The 27,142-nt window shown below is 42.9% G+C and overlaps 1 protein-coding gene across 1 annotated transcript in view; it reads left to right on the forward strand.

The window, feature by feature from the left end:
* CCNC (cyclin C) overlaps nt 1–27,142 on the forward strand; it is an 813,217-nt gene that overhangs the window by 675,503 nt on the left and 110,572 nt on the right. Inside the window, exons 11-12 of the mRNA XM_069606395.1 lie at nt 10,161–10,279; nt 10,736–10,785. Coding sequence (XP_069462496.1) covers nt 10,161–10,279; nt 10,736–10,742 — 126 coding nt within the window. The 3' untranslated portion in view covers nt 10,743–10,785. The remainder of the gene's footprint in view (nt 1–10,160; nt 10,280–10,735; nt 10,786–27,142) is intronic.

The raw sequence follows: 27,142 nt of genomic DNA on the forward strand, positions 1-27,142 counted from the left end.
TGGGCTCTCCGCTTGAAGGTCCGTCAGCGCTACATTGGGTACTAGGCACACACAAGGCCAAGAACAGCATCCACCAGGCTGCTTTCTCACATTGCCCAGACTGGGCCCCTGTAGAGGAGGCCCCAGCCAGCCATGTCCCTGCCCGGCCAAACACTACTAGGCCTTATGACCCCTCTGCCTCCACAGAGAGAAGAGCTCGGGGGCAGGGAGAAGCCACGCGCCTCCGCCTGCAAACGTGGGCACCAGGCGGCACTGGCGCTTATCGTTCCCCCATGGCGGTCCCTCCGGGTGAGTCCACCGCCCAAGGTATTCCGTCTCATTGTGCCCACAAGCGCTACTCTACTCGCTAGGGGTGCCGACTGCCCTCAATGACCACAACTGCCCCCTTGCGCAGTCGAGTGCTGGTGTCTCTGGGTTCAGTGATGCAGTTTCCGAGGGCCGGCTGCTGTTTTTGGGAACGCTGCTGCTCCCAGCTCCTTACACCCCCACCAGAGCTCCAAAACTAAGCCGCCATCTTGCCGCAGCTCTCTAGTGGCCCTGTCATTTTCAGTTCAAGGTTCTTCCTTTTGGGATTGTGGCAGCACACCTGCACCGTCGGAACATAATGTATACCTTTATCTGGACGACTGGCTAATAGGATAATAGTAGTGAGCCTGGCAATTTGCCACAAACACACGCAGGAAACCATGAATCAGTTACACTCATTTGTCTTTTCTATCAACCAATATCAAACCTCACACCATGCCCAAAGCAAGCAATTTCTAGGTGCCCTATTGGATACAAAGGCGGCAATGACTTCTCCTTCTCAAGAAAGAGTACACACCATGTTTTCTCAGCTCCCTTGTTACAAAGCTGGTCAGCAGTGTACAGTCAGAAAAGTTATTTAACTGCTGGGCATCATGGCGTCATGTATTTTCATCATTCCCCATGTACGTCTCAACATGTGCCTATTACAGCAATGGCTCATGTACCAATGGTCACAGGAGTAAAGCGAATATGATGATCTAGTGGTGGTGTCACAAAAGGGGATGAACGCCTTTCAGTGTGCATACATGTTGAAAGGCAATCTTTTCACCAATCCACCAGTGCTGCTTCCCATTACAACAGATGCCTCACTGACTAGTTGGGGGTGCACTGTCAAGACCTCTCTGCACAAGGCAAATCGTCAGAGCAGCAGGCAACTCTGCACATAAATGTGGCAGTCAGGATGGCCCTGTGTTCATTCCAAGCACTACTTGTAGACAACAGCATGCTTATCAACTGAGATAATGCCACAGCCATGTTCTGCATCCACAAAAAGGGCGGCACACATTCAGATACTCTTTTCGCACAGGACATATGGCTCTGGTTCATCAGTAAAAACATTATTTCAGGCTCATGCGCCAGGGCAAAACAGTTGTCACGCAGACAATCTAGGCAAAGTTCTGGTGGAAAAACATGAATGGGAACTCAGCACAAGCATACTCAAAAAGATCTTTTCAACATTTGTATTTGTATTTATTGGTTTATAAAGCGTTTTACACCAAAGCGCTGTACAATTAAACAACTTAATACATAAACATAAACAGTATAACGGTAGAAGCAAATGACAATATGAATCAATCAACAAAACAGCAAGAAGAGCAATTAACTGAAGGGAATAGGGTTGGGCTGGGTGGGGGGGAAGGGTGATGGGGAGTAGGGGGAGAGAAGGGGAAGGTGAGAGTGGGGAGGTAAGGAGGGGAGGGAGATGGTCAAGGGGGAAGGTAAAGGAGGGAGGGAGGGGAGGCAGGAAAGGGAAGGGGTTTCAAGGAGGAGAGCGGAGAATGAGAGATTTAAGGGAGGTGCGGAATGAGGAAAAGGTGGTGGTGGCGCGGATTGCAAGAGGAAGGGAGTTCCAGTGCGGGGGGGGGGGCTAGGAGTTGAAAAGAGCGGAAACGGGAGGGGGCACAGGGGGGCGGAGGAACAGTGAGAAGGAAATGGTCCGCAGACCGAAGGGAAACATGGGGCAGCCAGCGATAGAGCTCTTCAAAACAGAAGAGAAAGTAACATTTCCAAACTTTGTATTCACATATGTGCAACAAGGGTCTGTGGGCAATGCACCTTGGATGAACTGGTCTGGGATGTTTGCATACACTTTTCCTACAACTCCATTACTTCTCAAAGTAGTATGCAAATTACTTCAGGAATACCTAACACTGATTTTCATGGCGCGAATGTGGGCGAGACAGCCATGTTACACAACTCCTGACCAGGTCTCTGCAGGCACTGATCACTGTATGCCCAGTCTGAGACCTTCTCAACGGAGGCGGCAGATAAAATGGCCAAACCCAAATACTAAAAACTTTGCAGCTTGGCTCCTGAAGTTAGTTTGGTCATTTGAAATTGGCAGCATGGCACATGGACATCTTGCGAGAACCAAACACCAGACACTGCTAATTTAACAAGTGGAAACAATTTGTCATTCGGTGTACCAGAAGCATATTGATGCTATTAACTGCTTGCCAGCAGATATTACATACCGGCTATATTTACTTGACTCTGGTTTAGTTTACAATTCACTCAAGTTCCACTTGGCAGCACTGGTAGCATATGCCATCTCACAACAGTGTCATGGAGGAGAGTACTTGTAGTGAAGGCATTTATAGAGAGCGTAAAATGCATTAACCTGCCAGTTGTGCATCGACCGCCTTGCTGGAATCAAAATGTGGTCCTTCACAGATTAATAAGACCTCCCTTTGAGTCCATGCCTAAAGCCCCTTTTAAAGTGCCTTCAAAGGTGGTTACTTGCAAAGGTGCCTTCCTAATTACAGTCACCTCTATCAGAACTATAAGTGAACTTCAGGCTCCATCAGTCTCTGAACCCTTTCTCATTATACATAAACATAAAATGGTTTTGAAAACAAAGCCATATTTTTCTATAATATACATTTCAAAATACCATATTAACCAGTCAATTGGATTACCAGCCCTTCTTCCCCAACGTACAGAATAGAGGAGAAAAAGTATTCCACAGTTTTGATGTCTGCAGAGCAATCATTTTCTATTTTAGTAGAACTAAAGAACTACAGACCAATTATTTGTTTCACTGGCAATAGGAAAAGCTAACATTGAAAGATTGATTGTATGCTGTAATCAGTCCTGCTATACCTTTGCAACAAAAAAAAGTCCCTTCACCCCTAAAACACTCTACACGTAGCAGTGGTGCAACATTCGTTGCAAACATAGCGTTGGATACAATTTGGAAAGCAGCAACGTGGAATTCAGTACATACTTTTACACAACATTATTGTGTAGAAACACACATGCAAGAGAAGATTCAAGGTGAGGCAGGCCGTTTCAAAGCGTTTGTTTTCAAATGTTCCTCCAGCCCACCCACTACCTTCATCAGGAACTTTCTAGTCTATGCAAAGCATATGAATACAAGCAGATTCACACGCTTCAGAAGACAACCATTACTTACTAAGTAATTATCTTCCTCTGGCTTGTATGTACTTAAAATCACATGTGCTCCCCTCCCCCCAACATATAGTGTGACAAACGCCCCTAACAATGCCCCCTTTTCAAATTCAAAAGGACAAGATGTATTACTCTGAGCCAACCACTAGATGGTGGCCTATACAAAGTATGGGGTTCTAAGAAGATACAAGCCACAGAAAGACTATTACTGGGTCAATAATGTTTGTCATATATGTGTGTCGTTGTGTTTCATAGCGTGGTAAGTGATACCAGTTTTTTAGAGGTGTAATAATAGGTCAATATTGTATACACATGGAGAATACATTGCACAGATGTATACATGTAAAGACAAAACGGGTGAAAATAGGGGAGAGCATTGACTGGAAGCAGCATTTAGATAGTATACACGTCATACATGGGCCCTATAACTGGAGCATGCTGTTGATGTCTATATTCAAGTTCAGTAAACAAATTGTAATACTCCTGACGCAGACACTAGCTGGCAGACAATGAATAACATGTGACTCAAACAAATATAAGCTGCAAAAATACAATTTCAGGTAAGTAGCAGTTTCCATATTTTGCCTCTTTCACTGGCAGCTGTGAATCCTGCAGTCATCACTGATTCCCTGCGGGTGGCCTCCTCCCACATGGCCAGGTGACTGCAGCCACTACCTGATTCTGACCCTGGAGGTGGTAATATGAGGGAGGATCATGAGGGAGGAGACGACTGCTGAGGGGAGTTGGTGACTCCATTGAAAGACGCTGTATTCCTCCCCTTCTCCTGAAGAAAACCCCCTTACACCCACACTTATGATGGCATATTTTCATTCTAGTCAAAATCCCATTCCTACCTCCAACATACACAACACTTGCATAACTTCTATTGCTGATGTTTTTCTAAACTCTGTGGACTTCAACTCCCATAAAGCCTCAAGTACTAAGACAAGGAAGAGGAGGGAAGGAGTTGATGCAGATTGAAAGAAACCCAAAACTGAATGTGCAGACTAGTTGTTTGGTTGAATCACAAATGCGCAGGACATTTAAAAATGGTATCCGCAGTCGAAATGAAAGCAGAACAGGGAAGGACCGTGCCGGAGGAAGTCAAGAGAATGGGCACATCCATGCGGTAGCTCGCAAACGCAAGAATCACTTAATGGTGTGGCAAGAAGAAAGAGGAGTTGAGAGGACAGTGAGTAGCTGGAGTAGCAAATAAGCCCCTAGAGATACGCCCCTGCCGGAAAGCAGCATTCTCCAGTCCAGTCCAGGCCAACGCGAGAATCCACCGGGTGAGCATAGAGCTGAAAGGAACTCTAGAAGAATGTCCTCAGAGTGCTGGAAGCTGTCCCACAGAGGAAGCTTCATCGCAGGCACGCGCCTCGGGAACGCTGCAAAGTACAGGTGCGCCTGCCCAGTGCCATTGGGTACCCCGGGGCGTACCGACAGGCATGTAGACAAATGAATCAATTCAGAACATTTGAATACCGACCAGATAAAGTGCAAAGACAAAACCTGCACAAGTCCCTGTGTCTGAGATGTCAATATAGGGAAAGTTGGAACAAGTATACAGACAGTGAACCAATAAGATAAAGACAGTGGCAAACCTTGAACAAACCCCTCTGGCTGAGATGTCAATGTGGGGAAAATTAGAACAAGTATTACCTTTAGCAAGCAAATAGACACACAGCTAAATAATACAACTGTGATATAGTTGAAGGACCGTGAAATTGATAAATCCTGGTAAAAAAAAGTTCACCAACCAGTTGAAATGTGGGGTGGGGGGAGATACCTGGTGGAGAATTACACCAGGGGATCTACAGCACCCCACAGAAGGATTCCTGGTGTGGGAGTATACCAGGCAATCCACCAGAAACATAGAAAGTCATAAGATATTGTGGCAAGATACCTGGCAGGGGAGTGTGTACCGGGGGATCTAAAGAGTGCATAAAGACAGCCCTGGCAACCAAATATACCAGGCATTTAGAAATTGAATGCATCCTTTAGAATTGTGGGAGAATACCTGGCAGGAGACTAATCTGAAGAACCCACCAAAGGATTCCTGGCAGGGGAGTGTACCCAGGAGGGCCACTATAGTTGTTAAAGGAAATGTGCCCATTTTGGAAGATACCTAGCAGAGGAGTATAGCAGGAAAGATTTCTGATGAAGAAACACATCTGATAATCCGCCAAAGTATAAGAGAAGTTAAATAATACTTTTGAATTTCTCATCTGAATAAGAATTCTTGGAACTCCAGTATAAAGAAACTAAAAGGGAGCTGCATGTTATAAGATCCTTTAGTGCATCCAGTACAGAGAAACCAAGGAAGAGTTGGATGGTATGGAGAACATTGTTTACACAAGAACATTCTGAAGTTAATCTAACAAATCAAGGAGATTGTTGTTTGAAAGACACTTTTGCCATTCTGCCTAAAAAAAAAGAAAAATCCAGGGGAAGGGAACCGCTCTCTGGATCCAAAGGTTTCTCTTTTTCTGTTGGATTTACTTATTTACTTTTGATTCTGAACATGTTTTGCCAATCCAAAATCAGACATTTTTTTACACTGTTCATTTCTAGCATGAGGGCCAGATTAGAATGTTTTGCACACAAGGACAGTTTAAAAGTTTAAAGACTCGACACAGACTGATCTTTAGATTTAATTTCCTTGGCAGGGGAACTCTCCTTAGGATAGGGATAGAGGCGTTCACCCAACCCAATTCTGTTTAATAAACGCATCTGATAATGAGAAAATTACAACTTTGTGTCTGCCTCTCATTTCTGCCCCCTCAAACAGCTGTGTAATATTCTTACATTAATGCTCATTGTTAAGCATTTGACATATGCAATATTTCTCTTGTGAAGAATATGATCGAAATGTACACTGATTCGAATACCTATAGCGTTCTTGTGATTAATCTTGTTCTGATTGGGTCTTTTGTTTAAGCAGTGCATTGTTGTCGCTTACACCTGCTTTTAGAAAGGCTTTAAGCACTAAAAAGATGATGCATATCCTAATTCAGGTGCTGGCGCAGCAAGATGTGCCCATCTCAGCAACCCCAGACAGAACATTTCTCTTGTCCCGGCACTCATGACTCAGCAAGGGAACAGGGGGTGAGGGGCAGATGGAGGAGATTTTCAGGCACAGAAAAGGTTAAATGTATTTTTTTAAATGTATTGAGAAAAGTATCCATCTATTAAGCCACCAACTTCTCAATTTGTTTGTCATTAACTATTAATAAAAGCAGCTTTTATTTAAAAAGTGAACATTAGTCATAACAGTAAAACAGATCATGAAGGTGTGGAAGTCCAGGACAAAACCAACAGTAGATGACTGACTGGATTAATGATGTGATTGTATTGTCGAAGTTTGAATTAGTTATGTTTAGGAAGCAGGGTAAAGCAGGAAATTATTGGTCCTTATGGAAACCTTTCATTGATTTGTATGGTAGTGAGGCGCAGGATGGAGAACATGATGAATGAGGCATTTTAGTAGGATGAATCATGTTATTTTTAGAGTTTTAATTTGTTTGTTTGCGTTTGTTGTGTCTTCTTGTCCTGTCTTTGTGTCTATATGTTAAGGCTAGTAGTAAACTTTGATGCAAACAAGTTGTTTTTGCAATGAGCTTTATTAACTCCAATGTATACATTTAGTTTTCATTTATTTGTTTACTTGTTTATGCGATTTTCTTTTTTTTTAACATGTATCTTTTTGGGATATTACTGTTGTATTATAATATATTGGGAGGTTTAAAGGACATGATAATGTTTTTAAAAAGTTAACTTTCTAATTGTAATATCCCAGTTCCAACTGTAAAATAAAACATTAATTATAATCATTCAACATGTGTTTTGTGCTGGTTAGAAGCACTTTTGTCAAGGCTTGCAAACAATCATGAAGTATGTCTGAGCATTTCTTTTCAAATTAGTAATGACAATTTACTTTCCCTGCAGAGCCTATTCACATCCTACAATTTCCCCCTGTACATACGATGAACTCCCATTGTGATGGGAACATTCCTACAGGACACATGAATACAGGTCTATCTCCAAACACCAGACCTCCCCCCACCTAATTGTGATGTTGGTGCCTCTGTTGCTCTCTGTCTACTTTTAATTATAAAACATCCCCTCCACCCCCAATTTTCTTTTCTCTGGTCGCACTGCTGTCAGCAATGGATGGGGCACCTCTAGCAAACGTGCACCTGATAATGTGACTCCTCCGCATAGAATGACTAAGAGCATGTGAAACAGTCGGTAAAGTACAGTTAGTTTACTTATTCGAAATTTGCATGTGACAAAGCTAACTATTAACTTTCTTTGGAAGAATAAAGTGAACTACAAATACAGCTCAATATGGGGCCGCTCTATCTTGGATATTTTGGAAGCAGTGCTTTAAGTGTGATCAAAATCCAAGAGGGCTCTTAACGAGGGGGCATTGCCTAAATGTTCATGGACTTTAGTGATATGCATGGCCTAAAGGGGGTGCCGCTTAACCCAATCAATGCACCATGCAAATGCATACTTTGGCTCACTCAGCCTGGTCTCATATGGTATTGTTTATATCAGGTCTGCATGTTGTGAATTCATTTCTCGGAGGTTTATAAATAAATCTACCTCTCAGTATATGAAAAATTACTTGAATTGCTGAGTAAATCTTATATTTTGTAAATCAATTGCCTCTGAGAAAAGGGATGGGAACAAATAGTACCAATTTGTTTTCCCGTCGATTTGCATAAAATCAAAGAATACTTTGGGAACATAAGAATGACCACACAATTCTATATTTAAAATGTCTGATAGTGATTTAAGCATGAAACCTTTCTGAGCATGTAATGCACAGCGGACTCTGTGCTCATTTAATTGCTCGCAAAGCTCACCCTAACAGCAGAATGTCCACAAACCACAAGTCATGTACACTCTTTTGTACAGCATCAGTTTATGAAAGTGGGGCTTGGGTGAGGACATCTAATGTTCCTAAATGCTCTATAAAACTTGTAAACAATAACTCGCCCGCTACGCCTCCCGTTTACCACCAGTGCCTTGAAGTGCACTGTCCTTCTAAGCACTTGCGTGCAGGAGAAATTAAATAGGCTCTTTATGGGTGACGGCAAGCCCTGCAAGAGCCATGCATCTTGGGCATTTTTTGTACCAATAGCAGAGTTATGTAACATTGTCCATATGTGCAGCACACAACCCCAATTTTCTTTTTGCTTTTTAATCATACAATATTGTTACTCAACTCAGTTGTACTACTTTTATCAATTTTAAAAAGCCAGAGTTGGCCTTACCTTGATTCCCACCTGGACTCCTCTTTGCCAAACAGGCTCTGAAGTTTGGCACTCATCCCATTAATTTATCAATTTAAATTGGGATTCAGTAGGTAATAGTTAAAGACTGATATGAGTAGTGCTCTTCTCTTACAAAGAAGACCAACAATACAGGGTTGGAGGGCTGTAATGGATTGGAACAGCCGCGTGAAACCAGTGGGTTTGGTAAGGTAGTGAAGAGTGAGAACAAAAGCAAGTGTTACTTGACCGTTAAACTCTTGCCTTTCTTGCTCTGAAGATGTATATGTAAAAGTGACATAATCCTTGATATTGCAGTTTGTACATATTAGTACAACCCTTAAGTGTTCAGTTGTTTTTCTTTTTTTGTTACATCAGATTTCTTCCTTTCTCCAATCATGGAACTATATAAAATGCTTTCATACTCTATCTATTCCCTGTTATTTGGGAGCTGCAGTTCTATAGGTCCTCAGAATGTTTGTAATGCTTGCAAATAATCCTTCAGGACTTCGTGTTTTGTACCAGAATCTCTCTACCTTCAAAATCACATTTTTAATGTTTAGGTACTTCAGCTAGTATCGGTAGAGAAGCTCCTTCTACCTCTGGAACTATGTACGTTTTTCACCTTCATCTCAAGGGTTTTCACATCTTTCCCATATTCTTGCTGTGTGACTTGCACTATGGACCACAGTATTCTTGCATTGTCCATAAAGTCATGCCAAACCCTGCACCACATAACCACACATTTTTTGGGGGGGATTTAAATTGTTTTCTAGCTGACATATTTTCATAACACTGTATTCTAATGTGTTTTTATTTGCAATGCAATTTTTGCAAATATAACCTGCAAATAACAAGGGGGGGTCCTGGGAGTCCCTCTGCCAGACATTAGTCCTGGTTACAAGAGCCTTACCCAAAGTCTTTAGCTCACTATCTTTCACAGATGAGAAATATCCAAAACATATCAGTCTTTGCCCTGCGCTGGGGCAGTCAAGCAGAGAAATGCTATGCTATTCTCCTCTGAACAGGAGTACCAACAGCAACCCCAGAGAGGAGTTGTGTAGCACTGTTCATCTAACCCCTTTGTTTTTAACTAAATTATTTTCTAACTGTGATTGGCGCCCTCGCTACCCACAAATCGGTTACTGATTTGCAACGGACAGACACAAACTGTTTCCAACGAGTGCTCCTGAACGGCTGAGAATGGCATGGTCATAGCATAAAAGTTGAATCCTGTTACACTGTTTCAAGAAGCATACCACCATTTAATCATATATTATGTCTATTTGTGAAATCATTATACCCTTATATTGGCTTGTAATCTTGCTCTCTGTGGCAGATGAAGGATGTACAAATGAATATTTTGTAATGAAGTATTGGATGCTTTGTACTATTTGTGATTATGATAAAATAAATACTAAACCAGTTTTTACTTTTTAGATTTTAGAAATTATAAGGGTTATTCTAAAACTCTATGAACAGTGGAAGAATTTTGACGAGAGAAAAGAAATGGCTGCAATACTTAGTAAGATGCCTAAGCCAAAACCACCTCCAAACAGGTACTGTGCAAGTTTTCCGGGTGCTTGTATGTTTGTAGAAGATTGCATTTGTGTTTATATCCTTTGTGGTAAGGGTATTGAATTTTCATGAATCCAAGTTCTATTTCCTCTTTTGCAAGGAAATGTGCCCACTAATCTCACTTGCTGCTCCAGTCATTACTTCAGGAGTTGTTTGCTGACTTGGCATACAAACTGTTAGCGTATCTTAAATGCTTATTCAAAAAGTTAGTACCCTTCCCATAACTGATTCTCCATATTGGTGTTATTTCTGACTCCTTTACCTAAGTTACCTGTTTCACTATTGACACTGACAGGGATTTTCTGTGTGGTGGTGGTGGTGGTGGTGGTGGTGGTCAATTTCAGATGTTCTCATGTTAAGAGTTAGTCCTATAAGCCCTGCTGTTAGTTTAAGGTTTCAAATTCATGTACTTCTCTTCTATTTTCTTGTCATTACAGCTGCTGATGCTCCTGGCTGGCGTTCTACCACCTATCACTCCTCCAACGGGGTAAATCTTTTTACTTCTCACAACCTGGTCCTAACCAGAACTGGCACTCTGATTTGTGGTTGGGGGAATTTCTTTTTTTAATTTATTTTTAAATTGCATTCACCAGCTAGGTACCATCACCATTTCAACAAAACTTGGGACTGAAGGCTCAGATCTTCCCTTTGCTCAGCACCCTTAGGTTACTTTTGTAGAGATCCATGTTGAAAATAATTGCTCCCGCTGAAGGATTAATTGACAGTTTGGCTTTCAGTCCTAATATTTATTAAGAGAACATACTGCACTTTTCTGGTGGTGATCTCAAAATACTTTCTTGTTTTTCTAAATGCCACATCCCAACCATACAATATTATTAACTTAAACAATAGTCAGAAGCATGCAGCAAGTTGTATAGAGTATACAAAGAACAGAAAGCACTGATTTATCCTTCTTCTCTCAAATAAAAAATGAATACAAATGAATGATTATACATAATGGAAGACTTCACTGAATTGCACATTTGGAATGCATAATTGATCACCTCTAGCTTAGTATTTTGATTTGAGGCAAACTGAGAAGCATTGGACTCTTTCCACAAGACCACATTCTATTACCATCTTGGATAAAACTGTTGATCCGTTAAGTGCTTTTGGGGACGCCACAGCACACAAGTATGTAAAGGTATAAAAGAAACACCCTTCTATGAAGCAGAACAATTCGCCAATAGCCTGAAGTGCTTTTGTGATTGGCACAATATTTTTAAATAGTTTGGATCTGCATAAGCAGTTTGTAACGAAGTAATGGCATACATACCGAAACAGCTTTTCCCTATGAAGTCTCTCTTAAAATGTTACAGCTAATAGCAGGCTTTTGCTTGTAGAAGGGGCAAGGAGTTCAAAAGTCTGTAACCATGTATATGCTCTTTTATGCCCTATCAGATTGATCTTAAATGCCATTATTGCACCGTGCTGTGCCTTTGTTGCTACATTTCTAAGTATACCTTAAATTGCTGAAAATGATCTGTCTGATCTTCAAATAGGTGTTATTTGTGAGTGTTAGTCTTTGCACAACTTGACATTTTGTTTGTGGCTCTGCTAATTTCACTGTGGTCTCCGCTACACCCCCTTAGGTGTATCACCAGAAGACCGAGAAGACAATTCTCAGTTTAGAATTGTAGATTAAGCACAACCATACCTATTTATGAATTTAAGGTAGGACAGTATTGGCCCATATGGCCTGGTAAGTGGTGTCACCTTCACTAATCTTTCTGGAAAAGATTGTGCATTTATTTGAACAATTTAGTAGTACCCCCTCTGAATGAGAGTCTCTGAAATGGTATTATTGCCAAAATCCACAAGCATCTCACTTAACTTTACATTAAAAAAAAGTGAATAAAGTGCAATTATGTGACAACTTATTACCTTCACTTTGAGCAATTTCCATAGCTACAAGTCTTTGGATTGCTAAACCGTCAAAAACAATCACTAGAGTACATTCTCTACGTATGGCTACAGGCATTTCGTTTTGCTAAATTCTGTAACTTTTTTTTTTCTATCTAAAATTTGGGAAAGTGCATATCCCAACTCCCTATTTCAATTATCTGCTGGACAAAACTTTTCAGCTTGCAATTAGGTGGACGTGACATGCAGTTTCTTCCGGAGATAACTGATTGATTGCAAGATTATTTTTCAGCCAAACAAAGCCATTTGAATGTGGTGTTCTGATGCACTGCCATGAGCAGCATGTACAAGGACTGTCACAACTTTGGATCATTCATGGAAATTGAGTTTTGAAGATTCTTAATGATTCCATTGTTTCGTTTTTTTATCAGACTTAACAAAACACTTTCTTTTGGTTACACGGTGGCTTCTGAATTCCTGAAGAGACCAATTAAAAAATGTGCTCTGTTAACGGAGGGGCTGAGACAAAAAAAAACATTCCACAACCAAAAGTAGAAAAAAACTAATTTTGCATAAATCTTATTCAAGACACTTTTTTAAAGTCGTTTTCAAGTGGTACCTTTTAGACCTTGTTGAGCAGAATGGGCCTATAAAAACGCAGAATTGGAGGTCTTTTTGAGCAAACCCAATCTTCAAATGTAACAGTGAAAACCAGAATACTATGTACAAATGTCTGCACTGCCACTTTAATGCCGACATAACTATTGTGCAACATCATAAAAACACTGGAAATGGTGTTTCATGAATGGATCATTTTCTTTTTGTTTAATGGTGTATAGATTCCAAGATCATATATTTGTTTAGATCTGACAAGCCCCACATTTTTCATTCGGTTATGCAGGCCTTTTCAATACAAATGGTACGTTCTACACTTAAGACTTGCATTGGTACACGTTATGAAGGCAATGTAGTGTGCATATCGTCCTTGTGTGTGCACATTCATATTTCACATTGCTTTTTAATTTCTTGTCTTCAAAAACAATCCTGTTTTATATAGCAATTCATGGTGGTTACCTCCCGCTTATGAGCTATGCTAAGCTGTCTTCTATCGATCCTGAGGAGGTTGTTAAAATCTGTTTCTGCCCTGCATAGTCCTTTCTAGCTATATATTAATTCCTCTTGTATAGGGCCGTTTTATTGAACAGCAATATGTTGGGTGCGAAGTCCTTTCTTAGTTTTTGCAGACTAGACATTCTGCCTGCAATTAATGTGTGTTCCATTTCAAATGCTGTAACCTTTGATCATAGTAATGGGTTTTGTGTTTGTCCCGTTTGTGGTGGTTGTTTGACTTGTATGCACATATATCCTATAATTGAATTCTGAAGCGAAGACTTTACAATGCGTCATTTCATCCAGTCAAGATATATATTGAAATTATTCAATTCACTGCTTGTATCTGTTTCTGTTTGGAAAGGGAATTTGCTCTTGCCAGGCTGTTTTTAAACATTGGGAGTATGTTTGAGTGGGCCTGCATAGATTGTATGATGAGGCTTTTTTAACCCAATACATGATCTCAATAACTAAAAGTTGCTATTCGTTTTATGTTAGTTCACCTTTCCAATATTTAATCAAGCATTGTTTTCCTTCATCCTGACTGAATTGTCAAATTCCTTATTGCCTATTTCGTCTTCCCTTTAGACATTCAGTACCGACTCAAAACCATCTGCTTTTGGAAAAGCAAGCCTTCACTTTTAAGAAGCTGTATTGATTACGATCAAGTAATATTTTGTGGTGCTCAAAACATTAAAGTGCAATTTTAATGTACAGTTGTTCTTTGAAGATGCAAACATTTTCTGTAGGCAAGTCCATTGTGTCCCTATAAAGAAAAACTGCATTATGTTCCAACACTGCACCTAGACAACTTCTACTTTTCTCAAACAAATATTTTCATTGTATTTTTAATTCAGTGCCAGTATTCAAGTCTTTTGTGTTCTAATTCCAGTATAAGGTCAACCTACCAATATAGTTGATGCGTCATTAACAGGGCCACGTGCACCCCGTTAGCAGATCGTGCGCAGCGGAGGTGACACCTGCACAATGTTGTTTAATGAAGAAAGTGCCCGCCCTTCTGTAGAGCTTTACAGGCCAGGGCCGGTGTCACACGGATCAGGGCGCCTGAAAGAAGACCTACCACCAAGATTGGGTTCATCAAGGCAAATCCCATTCAGATGGGGCCACGCCCACCAATGCACTACTGGTAACCCAGTATGTGCTTCACTCGATGCTTGCTTAGGAGCCCCTCCCGTACACCATGCAGTACACCCCAGCACTGTCCGCGCAACCTGGCAGTTTCAGCTCCAGTGCAGTCAGCCAGCACCCAAAGCAGCACCCTCAGCCAAGGGTCGTGCAGGGGAAGGGGCGCAAGTGTTAGTCAGGACCAGTCAGCAAGCTGGGGGACAATGGATATCCAAGGACCCTCCGGATCACTCACCATCCCCGAAGTCTCAGGCTAGCTGGAGGCTACGTGTTCCACACTACTTTAATGATGAGCCCAAAGCGCACCGCCGCAGGATGGTGCGAGAGCGGATGGAGCCTCCCAAGTTCACCCAGCACAAATGTCTTGTAGTCTTATGTCATCTAACTGGGCCATCCGTGTCGTGCGTAAGTGGGGGGGGTGAGGCTGCCCGCCCTCACCTCGTCCATACCTGGTTGGTTAGATGGTCCTGCCCCCCAGGCAATAAAGAGGGAGGGGGGGCAGCTGGAGAGAAGATCCTACATCAGCCCCACACCGAAACAACCGTAGCCCCCCAGCGTCGGGAACGCAGAGGAGTGGAAGGTGCATGTCCAGAGGACGCTCCCCGACACTGGGCCAAGCGCGGTGGAGTCCCACTGCAAAGGAGCAAGTCGCACCCCAGGGCTCAGTATGGGGAGCAGAAGTTAAGTGGGGGCCAGAAATGTTCCGCTGCGTCACCGCCGCTGGCCCCAGGATCCACAGTGAGGGTCTTGTAGATGTAGACGAGATACGTGCCAAAGATCAGTTCATGTTGGCCGGTGTCGTCAGCCGCACCCTCGGCACCGATGAATGCGCTCAGTCAGTGGCTCCTCAACCGCTGGAAGCACTCGCCCATATGATGGGACGTAGCAAGTGTGCAGGCCGAGGCGTCGGGGGAGCCGGCAGCGGAAGGCCCAGTTGAAGTGGCGAGTCGCTGCACAATGCGTCCCACGGTATACCCCCACATCCGGCTGTATGTCCCTCAGCTGGGCAAGAGCAGGTTGTAGTCGCCCTCACAGCACCACAGCTGGCGCAACACCGATCCCGTGTGCTGCAGAACCGGCCATGTCTGTTGTACGAAGGCACCCGTCAGCGGCCACACAGAAGTCGCAGACCATCGGCAAGGAGCTTCAACGAAGGGCCCATCACAGGATCAGGCAGCAGGGCTCAGGTCGCCACCCCAGCCCAGGTCGCTTACACAGTGGCAGGCAGGATGACAGTTGGGGGCAGCGAGCGGACCAGGGATTAGGCTGCCTGGGCCGCGTATCGCGTGCAGCCGGTGCTGTCTGCCACCGTCCCCCACGCCCGACACAGGCAACGGATCAATGGCAACTTCGATCTGCAGGCGCTGCGTCCTTTCCACCAGTCCTGGAGGTCCTAATGGTGTCGTATTGTTGGATAATTCAGGAGTTTTCACAAATAAGGATGATATGGGGCCAGAGCTCCAAGACTGCAGCCATCTTCCTGGCTGCTCAACAGAGCCCCCTCGTTCGTTTTGTTCTAATTCCAAGAGTGAGCCAATAATTCTTAATGATGAACTGCTGCTTGTATAGGGCTATTTGCTTAACTTAGTCCAGTTCCCTTAGAATAGAACATAGTTAATTTGAATCAGTCCACTGAAAAATCCTCCAAAGCAACTATTGGGGGTTCCAATATTCCTCTGTAGTGTTATCCCAATTTACTTTGTGTAAAAGCTTCAGGAGTCGAATTGTATGATGTTTCTAACAATTGTTTGAGAAACCACTTGGAGTGCTGCATCCCATTTCAGGTCTGATACATATTCTCCAAGTTTAGCAGTATGCACCACTGTGTTTAGTGATCATAAGTTGTGCACTTTATCGTTCATTATCCAGTATAAATATTTAATTTGCTTTGTATCTTTGAATGAAGTAATGGCTGGAGCGGCAGGTAGTGGATGACCCCATAGACTTAATGTATTTGTACTCTTATTATTAATACGTCTTCCCTATTTATTATATGAATGGTTTGGAGGAGTAGGTTTACTGATTTAGCATTATTGAATAATAGCCCCAATTGTGATGGCTCGTGTGTTTTAAGTTGTCTTATTGTTCTCCTGCACAGAATAACATTGTTGCTCCATAATATTTCCAGCTGTTTATAGTGCTCACGCTGGGGAGAAATGACAAAGCCAAACTGGACAACTTAAAAAATACTTTTGCCATGCTGTCTGATATCCCACAAGTACCAGGCTACAACTTTAGGTCTGTTACTCTGTTCAAACTGGCCTTTCGCCTCATGTTTTTCTGCAAACGGAGGAATTAAAGCAACACGTATGTTGTATTTACAACTGCTTCCTACGTGAAGAAATGCCCTCCTTGCTTTTCTCACTTTCCACTCCACTTTTTTCAATGGATTTGAATAGTTTAAAGATGTTTATTTTTTGTTATTACCTCCATTACAGGCAAAGGAGTGTTCTAAGCATATTTCTCTGCTACTATATTTAAAGAGGACAACCTCAAATTGTTTGGAGTCATTCTGCTTGTCCGCTTTAAAGATCATTGCGTTCAGAAGAAATACTTAAGTGCCAGAGGTGTGGTGGGTGATGAGCACAGCCCTTTGTGCTGAGAGCTCTAAATTTCTGGTCTGGTCACGTCGCTTTGGCCTGATATTTTTCTAAGGGGAGTTGCCTTTGCCTGCCATCACGGAATTAAAAGGGTGTCCGATGAAGGAGGGTTGTTGTTGAGCTGGATTGACTCGGATTACTGCTTTCAACAACACAGGTTAACAGTTAATCTTACCTTACCAGATCGGATCTTCAGGAACATATGTGGCTTCAGTAGTCTTAATTCGGGAAATTTTACATATATGTCTCTTCCCTGTTTTTTGGGTGACTTGTTCAGTGACTTATTCATGGTCTAATTCAGTCCATATTGCTCTGGGCGATCTTGGTGCTAAACGGGGATGCCAGTTAGCATGTTGTACAGGTTAAGGTGTATTTAATCAAGTATTGGCAAATTCCCAAGCAGTATTTTTCACCCTTGAGAAACATTAATAGGGACTTGAACCTTTTGCACCCCTCCATACTTGACTTCTGGTCTCTCCACTGACTTTAGTATCTCATATGGAAAAACGCTGTACAGTCTCTTGAGATGATATATTGCCTGCAAACACCAACGTATACTTTAGTCATTCACATTTTCAGTGTGAGTTTAAGGACCCAGATGCGTTTATCTCAGCGATTGACCCTTCTTGTCTGTTTTTCTTTGTGTTCTGATTGCTCTTCTGCTTCAGTTAACTGCGCCAAACGAGGTAATATGAATGTGTTAAATTAAATCTTCTTTTCTTTATACATAGTGTACATAACTCAACTGTAGCTTGTACCAAAATATGATTTGCGTTCTATCCATATTTTTCAGACTCTCCCCTTTGCCCCTTCTACCAAATGTCAACACTGATAGTTTCCTTATTTTTATTTATGGACATTACCAGAAGTTTGTGATTGATTTCTCTGCCAGTTATTTTTAATCTGCATGAACGGTGTCTTTTAGTGTAGTTGAGACCTTCAATTATGGGTCCCGAAAATAACTTAACAATTGATAAAATAGATCCCCCATGTTTCCCAAACTGGTTGAGCTCAGTATCATAAGTTACAGTTACAAGTTTTGTGACCGAGTGCCAAAGAAGGTGCACTCTATTACTGAAAGTAGTCACGTAGAAATATGTGCCTATATTGGCATCTTTGCTCCTGAATGTCCACCTCTTGAGTGTTTTTAGACGTTGAATGAAGCCACCTTCTCAAAAGATGCTGTAATCCCAATAAACGCAAGTCTGTTTGAGGACATGGTTTGTAAATTGTGCAATAATGAATTCACTGTTTGAGGACCCCAGTGGCTCCAACGCCCACTTGAAGCTCTTATGCTTGTAAAACAAGTTGCTCTTTCCCACTGCTAACTGAGAATTCCTGGACTCTGGAATGGTTTCCCATTAATGTTCTTATTTCTGAAATGCTTCAGGTACTCAACCTTACACACGCAGGGCTCTTCCAGTTGTAGCATCCCAGCATAATATGGCTGCCACTGTTTCAACGACTGGTCACCATAGCAACAGACGCTACATGCTTCATTAACAGTGTTGCCACAGCCATCTTTCACTCGGACATAATCGCCCCGCGAGTGCGCATTCATGCCGGCTGTTTGACTAGTGCATAGTCCAATAAGCCTACCGTTACCCATAATGTCTTTCTGCGAAGAGTTCCTTCTCGAGCGTGGCTGAGGCCGCCTACAACTAATGCTAGTGGAGCTCCATACTCACCATGTCCAATGAGTTACACACGAGTAACACAGGATCCTGCATCCCTTGCTCTTCCACCCATTTGTCTTTCGTACTGATTAAGGCCACCCAATGTCAAGCACACTTGATCTGCTATTTGTGGCCAAAACACACCTGTGTCGACATTACCTTCCACAGTATCAAACGTCAACACTGTCACTTTTTTAAGTTGTTTTGATCATCCAGTGTTAAATACAATGTTCGGTTCCAAATGATTGTATGTTCAGTTTTTCACAACATACACCATCAATAATGCTCCTATGTTGTGTTATGCATGTGCATTTGCCAGCCAAATTGTTTAGATCACTTGACTATCATGTTTTGTTTCTTCCTGTATAACCAAGATGTTTAATTTTTGTATGATGCTACTTTTTTTTATCACTAAAACTCTTTTGAAAACTTGATGTGACATATATATTTTTTGTTAAGAGTCTCTGAGTCACTAGAGGTTGTCGTCCATTCGGGATGCCCTGATCAATTGTGTACTTTACTACTTGGCTTACCTGGACAGATCAGGGAATTGCCAGGAGCCCTATCATTTAAACTGCATCCCAGTAGAGGCCTAAGCGGTCCTCCCTTGATTTAGTGTGGGATGTTGGGCACCAAGACTGACTTTCACCTACAGAGGCCCAATATTTGTCTCCCCAGAATTCACTGGGTTCTTTCCTGAAACATTTGCCATTGGTGCGCTGAAGCTTGACTTACTGTGACCCATGTTTTCTTTAAATACAAGCGGTGTCCGGGGGTCGAAGGGCCTTCCACAAAATTGCAGGCAAATGCTTTAGAAAGCGGAAAACTCAAGATTTGGAGTATTTGATTTCTATGAATAAGGTACTCTGTACTCTGTTCCTAGTTACTGCTATTAAGCTGCACTGTAGTGTTTGGCCATCTGGGTTAGACAGAGTGCCCCCATATTTAATCTTATTCTGATACTTTCCAAGATGCCACCTTATATTGATTCTGTTCTCAGGAAGACTTGAAGGCAATGTGTAGCTAGTAAGAAAAAGGCAACCTACTTGTATATTTTGTGTCTTCCCTCCAAGCTCCTGGCTTATCTGTGCTGTGGTTACAGTGCACAGACCATTTCTTACAAAGCATACAAAGAGCAATAGAGTCCTGGCCATAAGATGCACCATGCCCCCACACGCTCACCTGCTTCCATACTGCAGTCTTCCCTTCCTGCTCGGAGATGCTGGCTTACTTGTGAATGTTTGTTTTTTAGTGGTCTATACATCAGGGGTCTCAGGGCTTTCTCCCTCCAATCCACTGACTGTAGTTAACTATGGTGGGGGTTGACCTTCAATTTTCTGATGTGGATCTTCATCTCTGTCACCAGTGCCTTAGCCTCAAGCATCATTGCCCTAGCTACACTGCTTGAACATTCAGTTTGAGCTTCAGATCAGGATTTACCACTACATGGAGGTTTTCGTGTTGCAGCACCTTTGGGTTTCAAGAACTTTATTGCAAGAAAGAAAAAAGTGAGTAAACCTCAATTTGCAGATAAACCAATTGTTCTTTTTTGAGCAGCTAAAGGTAACTTTCTTCTGGAGCAAACCGAGATGCCAACTAGGCCTTATTCTGAAAGTAACTCTGATGTTCCTCTGGGGGGAATCCTTCTCTGAAGCATGTAGGACCCAATGATGTGTTATTGTTGCAGGGATGCTTTTTGCCGAAAGAGCTGGTTCAGACATCATTCAGGCCCTTAAATGCTCTTTTTCATAAAGATTTTTGGTGACTCATCGAGAGTCAAACAGCACATAAGTTTGGAATTCAGGGATAGACTGAGGGCATTTGGGGTTTTTCTTCCCTGGCCCCCCCGTTCACCTCAGCAGCCTACATTTTGGATGCCTCTGTTACTCTACATTAGATGTATGGATGGAACTTAACCCAGATGCAGAGGACTTTATGGTAGTATTCTGGCGTTTTGAGGTATCCCTTTTTAAAGGAGTGAACTGAGTACAGCTTCTGAAATCTACAAGAACCTGGCTTCCTCACCAGTCACTAACACCGCTAGAGATGAACTACAACTCAACGCCAGGATAAGACCGTGAGTCTTGCGGCGCAGTCCACCACACAATCTTGGATTATCCCTGTGGCCCTTAATTAGTGAAAAATCCTAGCTGCCGCTATTATTGTACCATGGCTAGATAGTGATTTACAAGAGCTCTTCTCACCTAAAGCAGGCCAATGCCAACATATCCTGCCACATGCAAACGCTACGAGTGGGAAAGACCTTTTGTCCTTTTAATATGTCTTTCTAATGGATAGTAAGAAAGAATTTGTAACCACAAATAAGGAGTGGAAAGCAATGTTCATTGTCCTTTTGAGAAGTGCCATAGAAATTGCAATATGGCTTCCTATGGCATTATCCTTGTATTCAATGTATATAGGCAATCCTGGCTTAAACGTTCGTGCCACCTCCAGGAGTCTAACAGGAAGGTTTTGCCCCACACAGCCACCAAGCTCCCCCACCCTTGATGGGAAGGAGCTATTTAGCCGTAAAACAGATGAGCACCTGGGCAACCAAATCCCTGAAAATAAAGTCCAAAGTTCTTGCTAAGCCCTTCTCTACCCGAAGATAGGTATAGACAGACTCTGGATTCTTGGGCTTTTCAGGCCTGTCTACAGTGACAGGACAGATCCTGTAGCATCCATAGAGACAAATTAGGGAAGATACAGGGTTCCTCTGCTCAAATGGCCTCTCCATCAGACAATAACTGACAACCCCTGCATAATCATGCAATGCCACTTTTCAGCATTGGAGGGGAGGCTTCATACCTCAGTAGGCTTTGGAATATTACTGAAGACCCATTGGTCATGCCCATCGTTGCCACAGGGTACAGACTTGCCCACCATCCACTACTCAAAGCCATCAGCAAGTGTTGTCCGGCAATAGTGAAGTTCCAGGACTTATTGGATTTGGCTGCCACAGCAATGTCCCTACTGCAGAAGAGGGGCCAATGCTTCAAATCCCATTTCTCTGTAGTGGACAAAAGGATATGTGCGCTAGGTAGTACATTTTAATTTTCGTTGGTTTAATGAGTGTCCCATACTCGCACTCTACAATGTTCCTGAAAGGACAGACCTTTTCAAAACAAGATGCTGCCCTTCAGTCTTTGTATAGACCCTTGATTGTTTGCCGAGTTAAATTTCAGTGGTGGTCTCTTCATATAGTCAGGTCAGCCACACATACCCATGCTTGTACATCTGGTCAACCAGTTGGTCAATTGGTGCCTCAAATCAGGAAATGGTGGTAGCCTTCATTCAGTCTCTTCTGGACCTCATTTTCCAATCTGCCTGCTTGGTGAACTCGCCAACATCCATGTTGACTCGACTACAGTCCTTTTATTCAATGTGATTATGGTCATTGATTGGGCCTTTTCCACACACTCCCACAAGAGTGCCTTTAAATTATTAAGGTTTACTCCTACTTTGTGGGAGGTTTTACCATATCCTTCGAGTTCCAGAGAGCATTGGGTTACATGTCCTCTTGTTTCCAGGTGGTCCTGTATGTTCATTTGCACATGATCTAACTCAGTGATAACAAGTCAGTTATTTCAATGGAGTGATGGCTGTGGGATCCTGATGGAAGAGGATCAGAGTCAATTAGTCTCATGTAATTACCAAGCCCTTTGAAACCCACACACTCCTGGATTGTAGAGTAATTGGAAAGAAGGGAGATGGGTCTGTAGATGGCAGGAGGAAACAGAGTGAGGGTTGCCAGCATGGCTTGTAGGGTAGAGAAGAGTGTGCAGAGGTGAGAGTGCAGTGAAGGGATACGGCTGGGACATTAACAGGACTTCAAGGCATCCAAGACCATGGAAAGTTCTAAAAGGGCATTAGTCTAGGTGATTAGGAGTGTAGGGTAGAAGGATTTGTACCATTGGGTCAGGTGACAAGACTCCGATTTCTGTGATGCCCATGACTGAAAGCTGTAGCTTGTGGGAATCCATGGTGATGAAGTCCCCTGATTTATTTTTGGGAAATCTAGTGAAGTTAACAAACTGGACAGTTCATCCTCAAACTAATACTTGATGGGCCTGGATGTGGTATGGGGACGATCTAACCCCCACCCACCCCTGGTCACCCTTCCTGCCAGTGGGCAGGGGACCACTGCATGTACAACCATAACACTACTGGCCCTTTAAGAGATGCACTCTACAAGCACCCCACCAACATCTGCAGGCATAGCAAACTCACAATGCAGTTTACGAGCCTGCAATGCACAATTTGTGGGCAGAGAAAGGCTAATTTTATGATGGCATCAGTCCAGCAGATGGCACTTGTGAACACTTATTGCGTGTAGGGAAGCAGATTCTGCTCCGTGGCTAAACCTGCACATGCAGGAACATGCACTGTCCCATTCCAAGATGGCAAACGCAGCTTTCAAGATGTGATCTGTTTGCCTGTAAAAGAAAACTCGAACACACCTGTGATTAGAAACCTATTTGGCAAGAACCAATCCACTACATGTGCCCATAATGGCACCCTGATGGAAACGCAGAGTCCGACCAAGGGGAAGGGAGTAAGTTATATAGTCCTGCATGGTGGTACAGCACTGTTTGGGCATTTGGGTGAGGTCCTGAGCAGTGTTTGGAGTGTGTTGACAATCCAGGGAAGAAGTGGGGAAAAGTAGATTAAAAAGAAAAGCAGGAACCAACGATTGACGTCACACCACCTATTGTAGTGCATGAAAACAACCACCGTGCCCTAGAAGTTCTATGTAAATGGACAAAAGGGGGCTATATTGTTCAGCCATTGAAAGTGGACTTCGACGCTATTATTCAAATCATATATGGCTATATCGCAATAATCTTGTCTAGTAAATGTGTATGCCTTTCTATGTATTCACTCAGCTGTTCACTTCAGATGTTAAAACTCAATAAATTCAATTTTTAAAAAAAAGGAAATCTGAGACAAGAGGGGGAGAAGGAACCACATTAAGTGGTTGCAGGAGGGGACTATCGGATGGTGGCAGAATGAGACTTTCAGAAGGTGGCAGAAGAAGGTGTGCAGGATATAACCGGGTCGGAAACATCAGGCAGTCGCAGGAGGGAACTTACAGAATGAAGCATGCAGGGCTGGTAAAGCCAGATCTAGCAAGGTTAGGAAGGAACCAAGAAGGCACACATCACCCAACAGAGGCCATGGGGGTCAGATCCCGATCACAAGTAGTTGAACATACGATGGGAGGAGGAATTAACATGTGGCATGGCATCAAGGAGGAGCAGAACCGGAAGTGAATTTGTGAGCAAATGCAGAGGGTAGAAATCAGGATCCCATGGAAGGGAGGGGGATAAGACCTCCTAAGCGCCACCATGGAAACTGAGGCTGGAATGCACGGGTGCCTTGGTCTATTTGAAGCAAAGCTCCAACTGTTTCTACAGCTTGTGGTTGACACACAGGCGCCTACAGAATCTGCAAGAGGGATCAGCAGTGAACATATCCCAACTTCAAGGAGACAAGCCAAAGGCTGCTATTTTTGGAAACAATAGAAATTGTGAGTGCCATGGAGTTACCGCAACTACGTTGGAGGGAGAACTTTGAACTGATAAAACTATGGAAGAAAGACTGACCTGAAATGTTTGCTTTGCTTGAGTTTACTCGAGGAGGACTTCTTTTGTCTTTAATAGAATTTGTTTTCTTAAGACTTGATTTGGACTCTTTCGTGGATGCCAGTTAGCTATATAATGGAGGTCAGAGAGAAAGGAAGATTTCTTGCAGGGTGACGGAGCGCTTCATAGTCCAATGTTAATATTAGTGGTGGAGGATATTGATGGGAAGGTATTGAATAGCTGGATGAGATGATGTTTCATCAGATCAGAGGAATATAGGCAGCCAGTATGCTGTTTAGGAATGTTGCGATGGAGAGGGGTAGGGTATGAGAGGGAGGATATAAGGATCAATGCCATTCTGGTCAGAATGGGTCTGAAGACTGTTGGGGAAGAGAAGAGCCGGAACTAAAAGTATATGAATCAGGATGTGGAGATTCCTGATCTTGCTACTCAGAGTAAGGATCACTATTGATGACGGAAGTCCAGAACAGGTTGTGGTTTTCTATATAGGAAGACATGGAAACTCTCGGAAGGTATTGGAGAATCCATCTTGGGCAGAGTCAAGCAGGGGAAAAAAGGTGAGGCCCTTTGCCTGACTGACCTTCGCCTGGGCACCCTGTTGGTATAGAATAAGAGGGAATGGAGAGTTGCAGGGGAGGCTGAGACCTTTGCTGGTCAGCGCCTCCACCGATATCTTGTCGGATGAGTTTCAGGCTCCTACAGAAGGGGGGGAGATGACAATGAGAAAAGACTGATGTACGCTTTAGTTTCAGTGGTCTTCTCCTCTGGGGACAGTCACATGGGAAGCCGGGGACACTCGCTGATTGGTTGCTCCAGATAGCTTGTGAGATGTGCTTCAGGTAACATCAATTCCTCCAAGCGGTTTGAACCATTATATTAATGGGTTGACCTCCTCTCTGTAATATTGGAGACCAGCCGATAAGGCTGATGAAGGATGTCCGCAAATTTCATAAATGGCCCATATGAGTCTTCTGTTGGTGGATGACTGACAGCCGCCTTAATATTATTAAACTATAAGCCACAGTCGCTTTCTTAAAAGCCTTTTTTGTATAGTGACAGTGATCTTTCCAAAATGGCCACTGGATTAGTAAGGAAGAGGCTATTTTGTTTGTCATTGAAAAGACACATCTGTAATCCATCTTAGTTTGAGTTAAAAAGAATGCCGTCTAAACTCTCAAGGCCAAGCTAGGAATGCTGTCCACCAGATGGCATGACTGTGGTGTCCGAGTGGTTCTCCTCACAAGCTTTGCATTGGTAGCAGGGTAGTGGCCGTGCATCAGCAGAGAGGGAGATGGGGCTAGCACCGAATTGCAGCTTTTGAGAGAGAGCGCGTTTTGGATGGCCCCACCACAGGCCATCTGTGATCACTGTGACTGTTGATGACATGGTGTTCGAAACCCAGCGGTAGCCTGTTGGTGTCCACAACTTCAAACCAAGTGTAGGATTGCAGTGAAACTCCACTTGACACATGTATGCATTTCATTGTTAACTGCTGTTTTGAATGACGTAGCCTGGCATCTGAGTAAGCACCGTTATTTATGGAAGGCTCGGGCAGAGTGTGTAGCCAAGTAATGTTGTACTGTAATGTGGTACAGATAATGTTCCCAGGTCTCTACTAAGTCTTCTGCCATCTCAACCAACATTTTGCCCATGAAGGCATTCTTAATGCCCCTCAGTGTAAGAAGGTCTTGATCTTTGATATCCCAGATATTGTTGGCACTTATAGGAGAGTATGAGGCAGATGTAGCTATGATCAATCATATATATGTATTGATTCAAACATGGATAGCCTACAACTCACTGGCTGTAAATGGCGGCAAAACAGAGCTCATGTTTGGAGGGGTTCTAGTCAATGCCTAAAAAGACTCGATCCTGACTGTTTTCAGTTTAGGATCGATGATTGTAATATCCAGGGTAGTCCTTGTGTTAAAACCCTTGGAGTATACCTGGACTCCGGTTTGTCTATGAAACAACATGCTCTTCACATCAAATATTCCTCTGCATATATTGACAAACCTATTAGGCAGATTAAGCCATATCTTTCCACAACCAATGTATCAATGTTAGCTACAGCTCTGGTAAACTCCAGAATTGATTTTTGTAAGTCTTCTGGTGGGTACAACTAAAAGTAATATAGAAATTCTTCAAATAGCCCAAAACAGAGCTATTGGAGCCGTGTGTGTATTCGCAAGGACAGAACACACGACACAGGCAAGGAGATCCTTGCATTGGCTTCCGTTTGTCACCGGATTTCGCATAAGATTCTGTCCCTTATGTGCAAATGTCTCTCTGATCAAGCACCTACTTATCTGGCGCAACGAGTTCAGAATGCACCTGCTACGCGCTCTTTGCGCTCTAATGGGAATAAGAATCTGATTGTACCACGTTTTAAACTGAAATAAGTTGGTGTGACTTGTTTTGACGTTCAGGCACCTGGTTTGTGGAACTCTTTCCCATGACAGTAGAGATATTCCTCACCTGTCAGGCTTTAAAAGAGCTATAAAAACCTTTCTATTTAATTCTAAGGATTAGTGCGACAGCTTATTGCTGTTGACCTTTGTGCCTGACTCTTTTCTTTCTTACCTGACACTCCTCTTGTTACTTGTATTGTTTGTCTGTGAGCGCACTGAGGCCATGATGCACTATATAAATGTGTAATAATAATCTACACATCAATGCAGCGGTTATAGTCTTTGTTGAAAATGTAAAGGAGAACTGTCTCCCCTCAATTGTGCATGCTGGCCGAGGAGTTCTGGAATTGGGCTATTGTTAAAGCAATCACTCCCGTTTAGGGTGGGGGTTTACAGGGGTGGTGACAGCCTGCCAATCCTACGTCGCAAAGT

Source organism: Ambystoma mexicanum, chromosome 4p (assembly GCF_040938575.1).
Source record: "Ambystoma mexicanum isolate Mex_15411 chromosome 4p, UKY_AmexF1_1, whole genome shotgun sequence".
Taxonomy (NCBI): Eukaryota; Metazoa; Chordata; class Amphibia; order Caudata; family Ambystomatidae; genus Ambystoma; species Ambystoma mexicanum.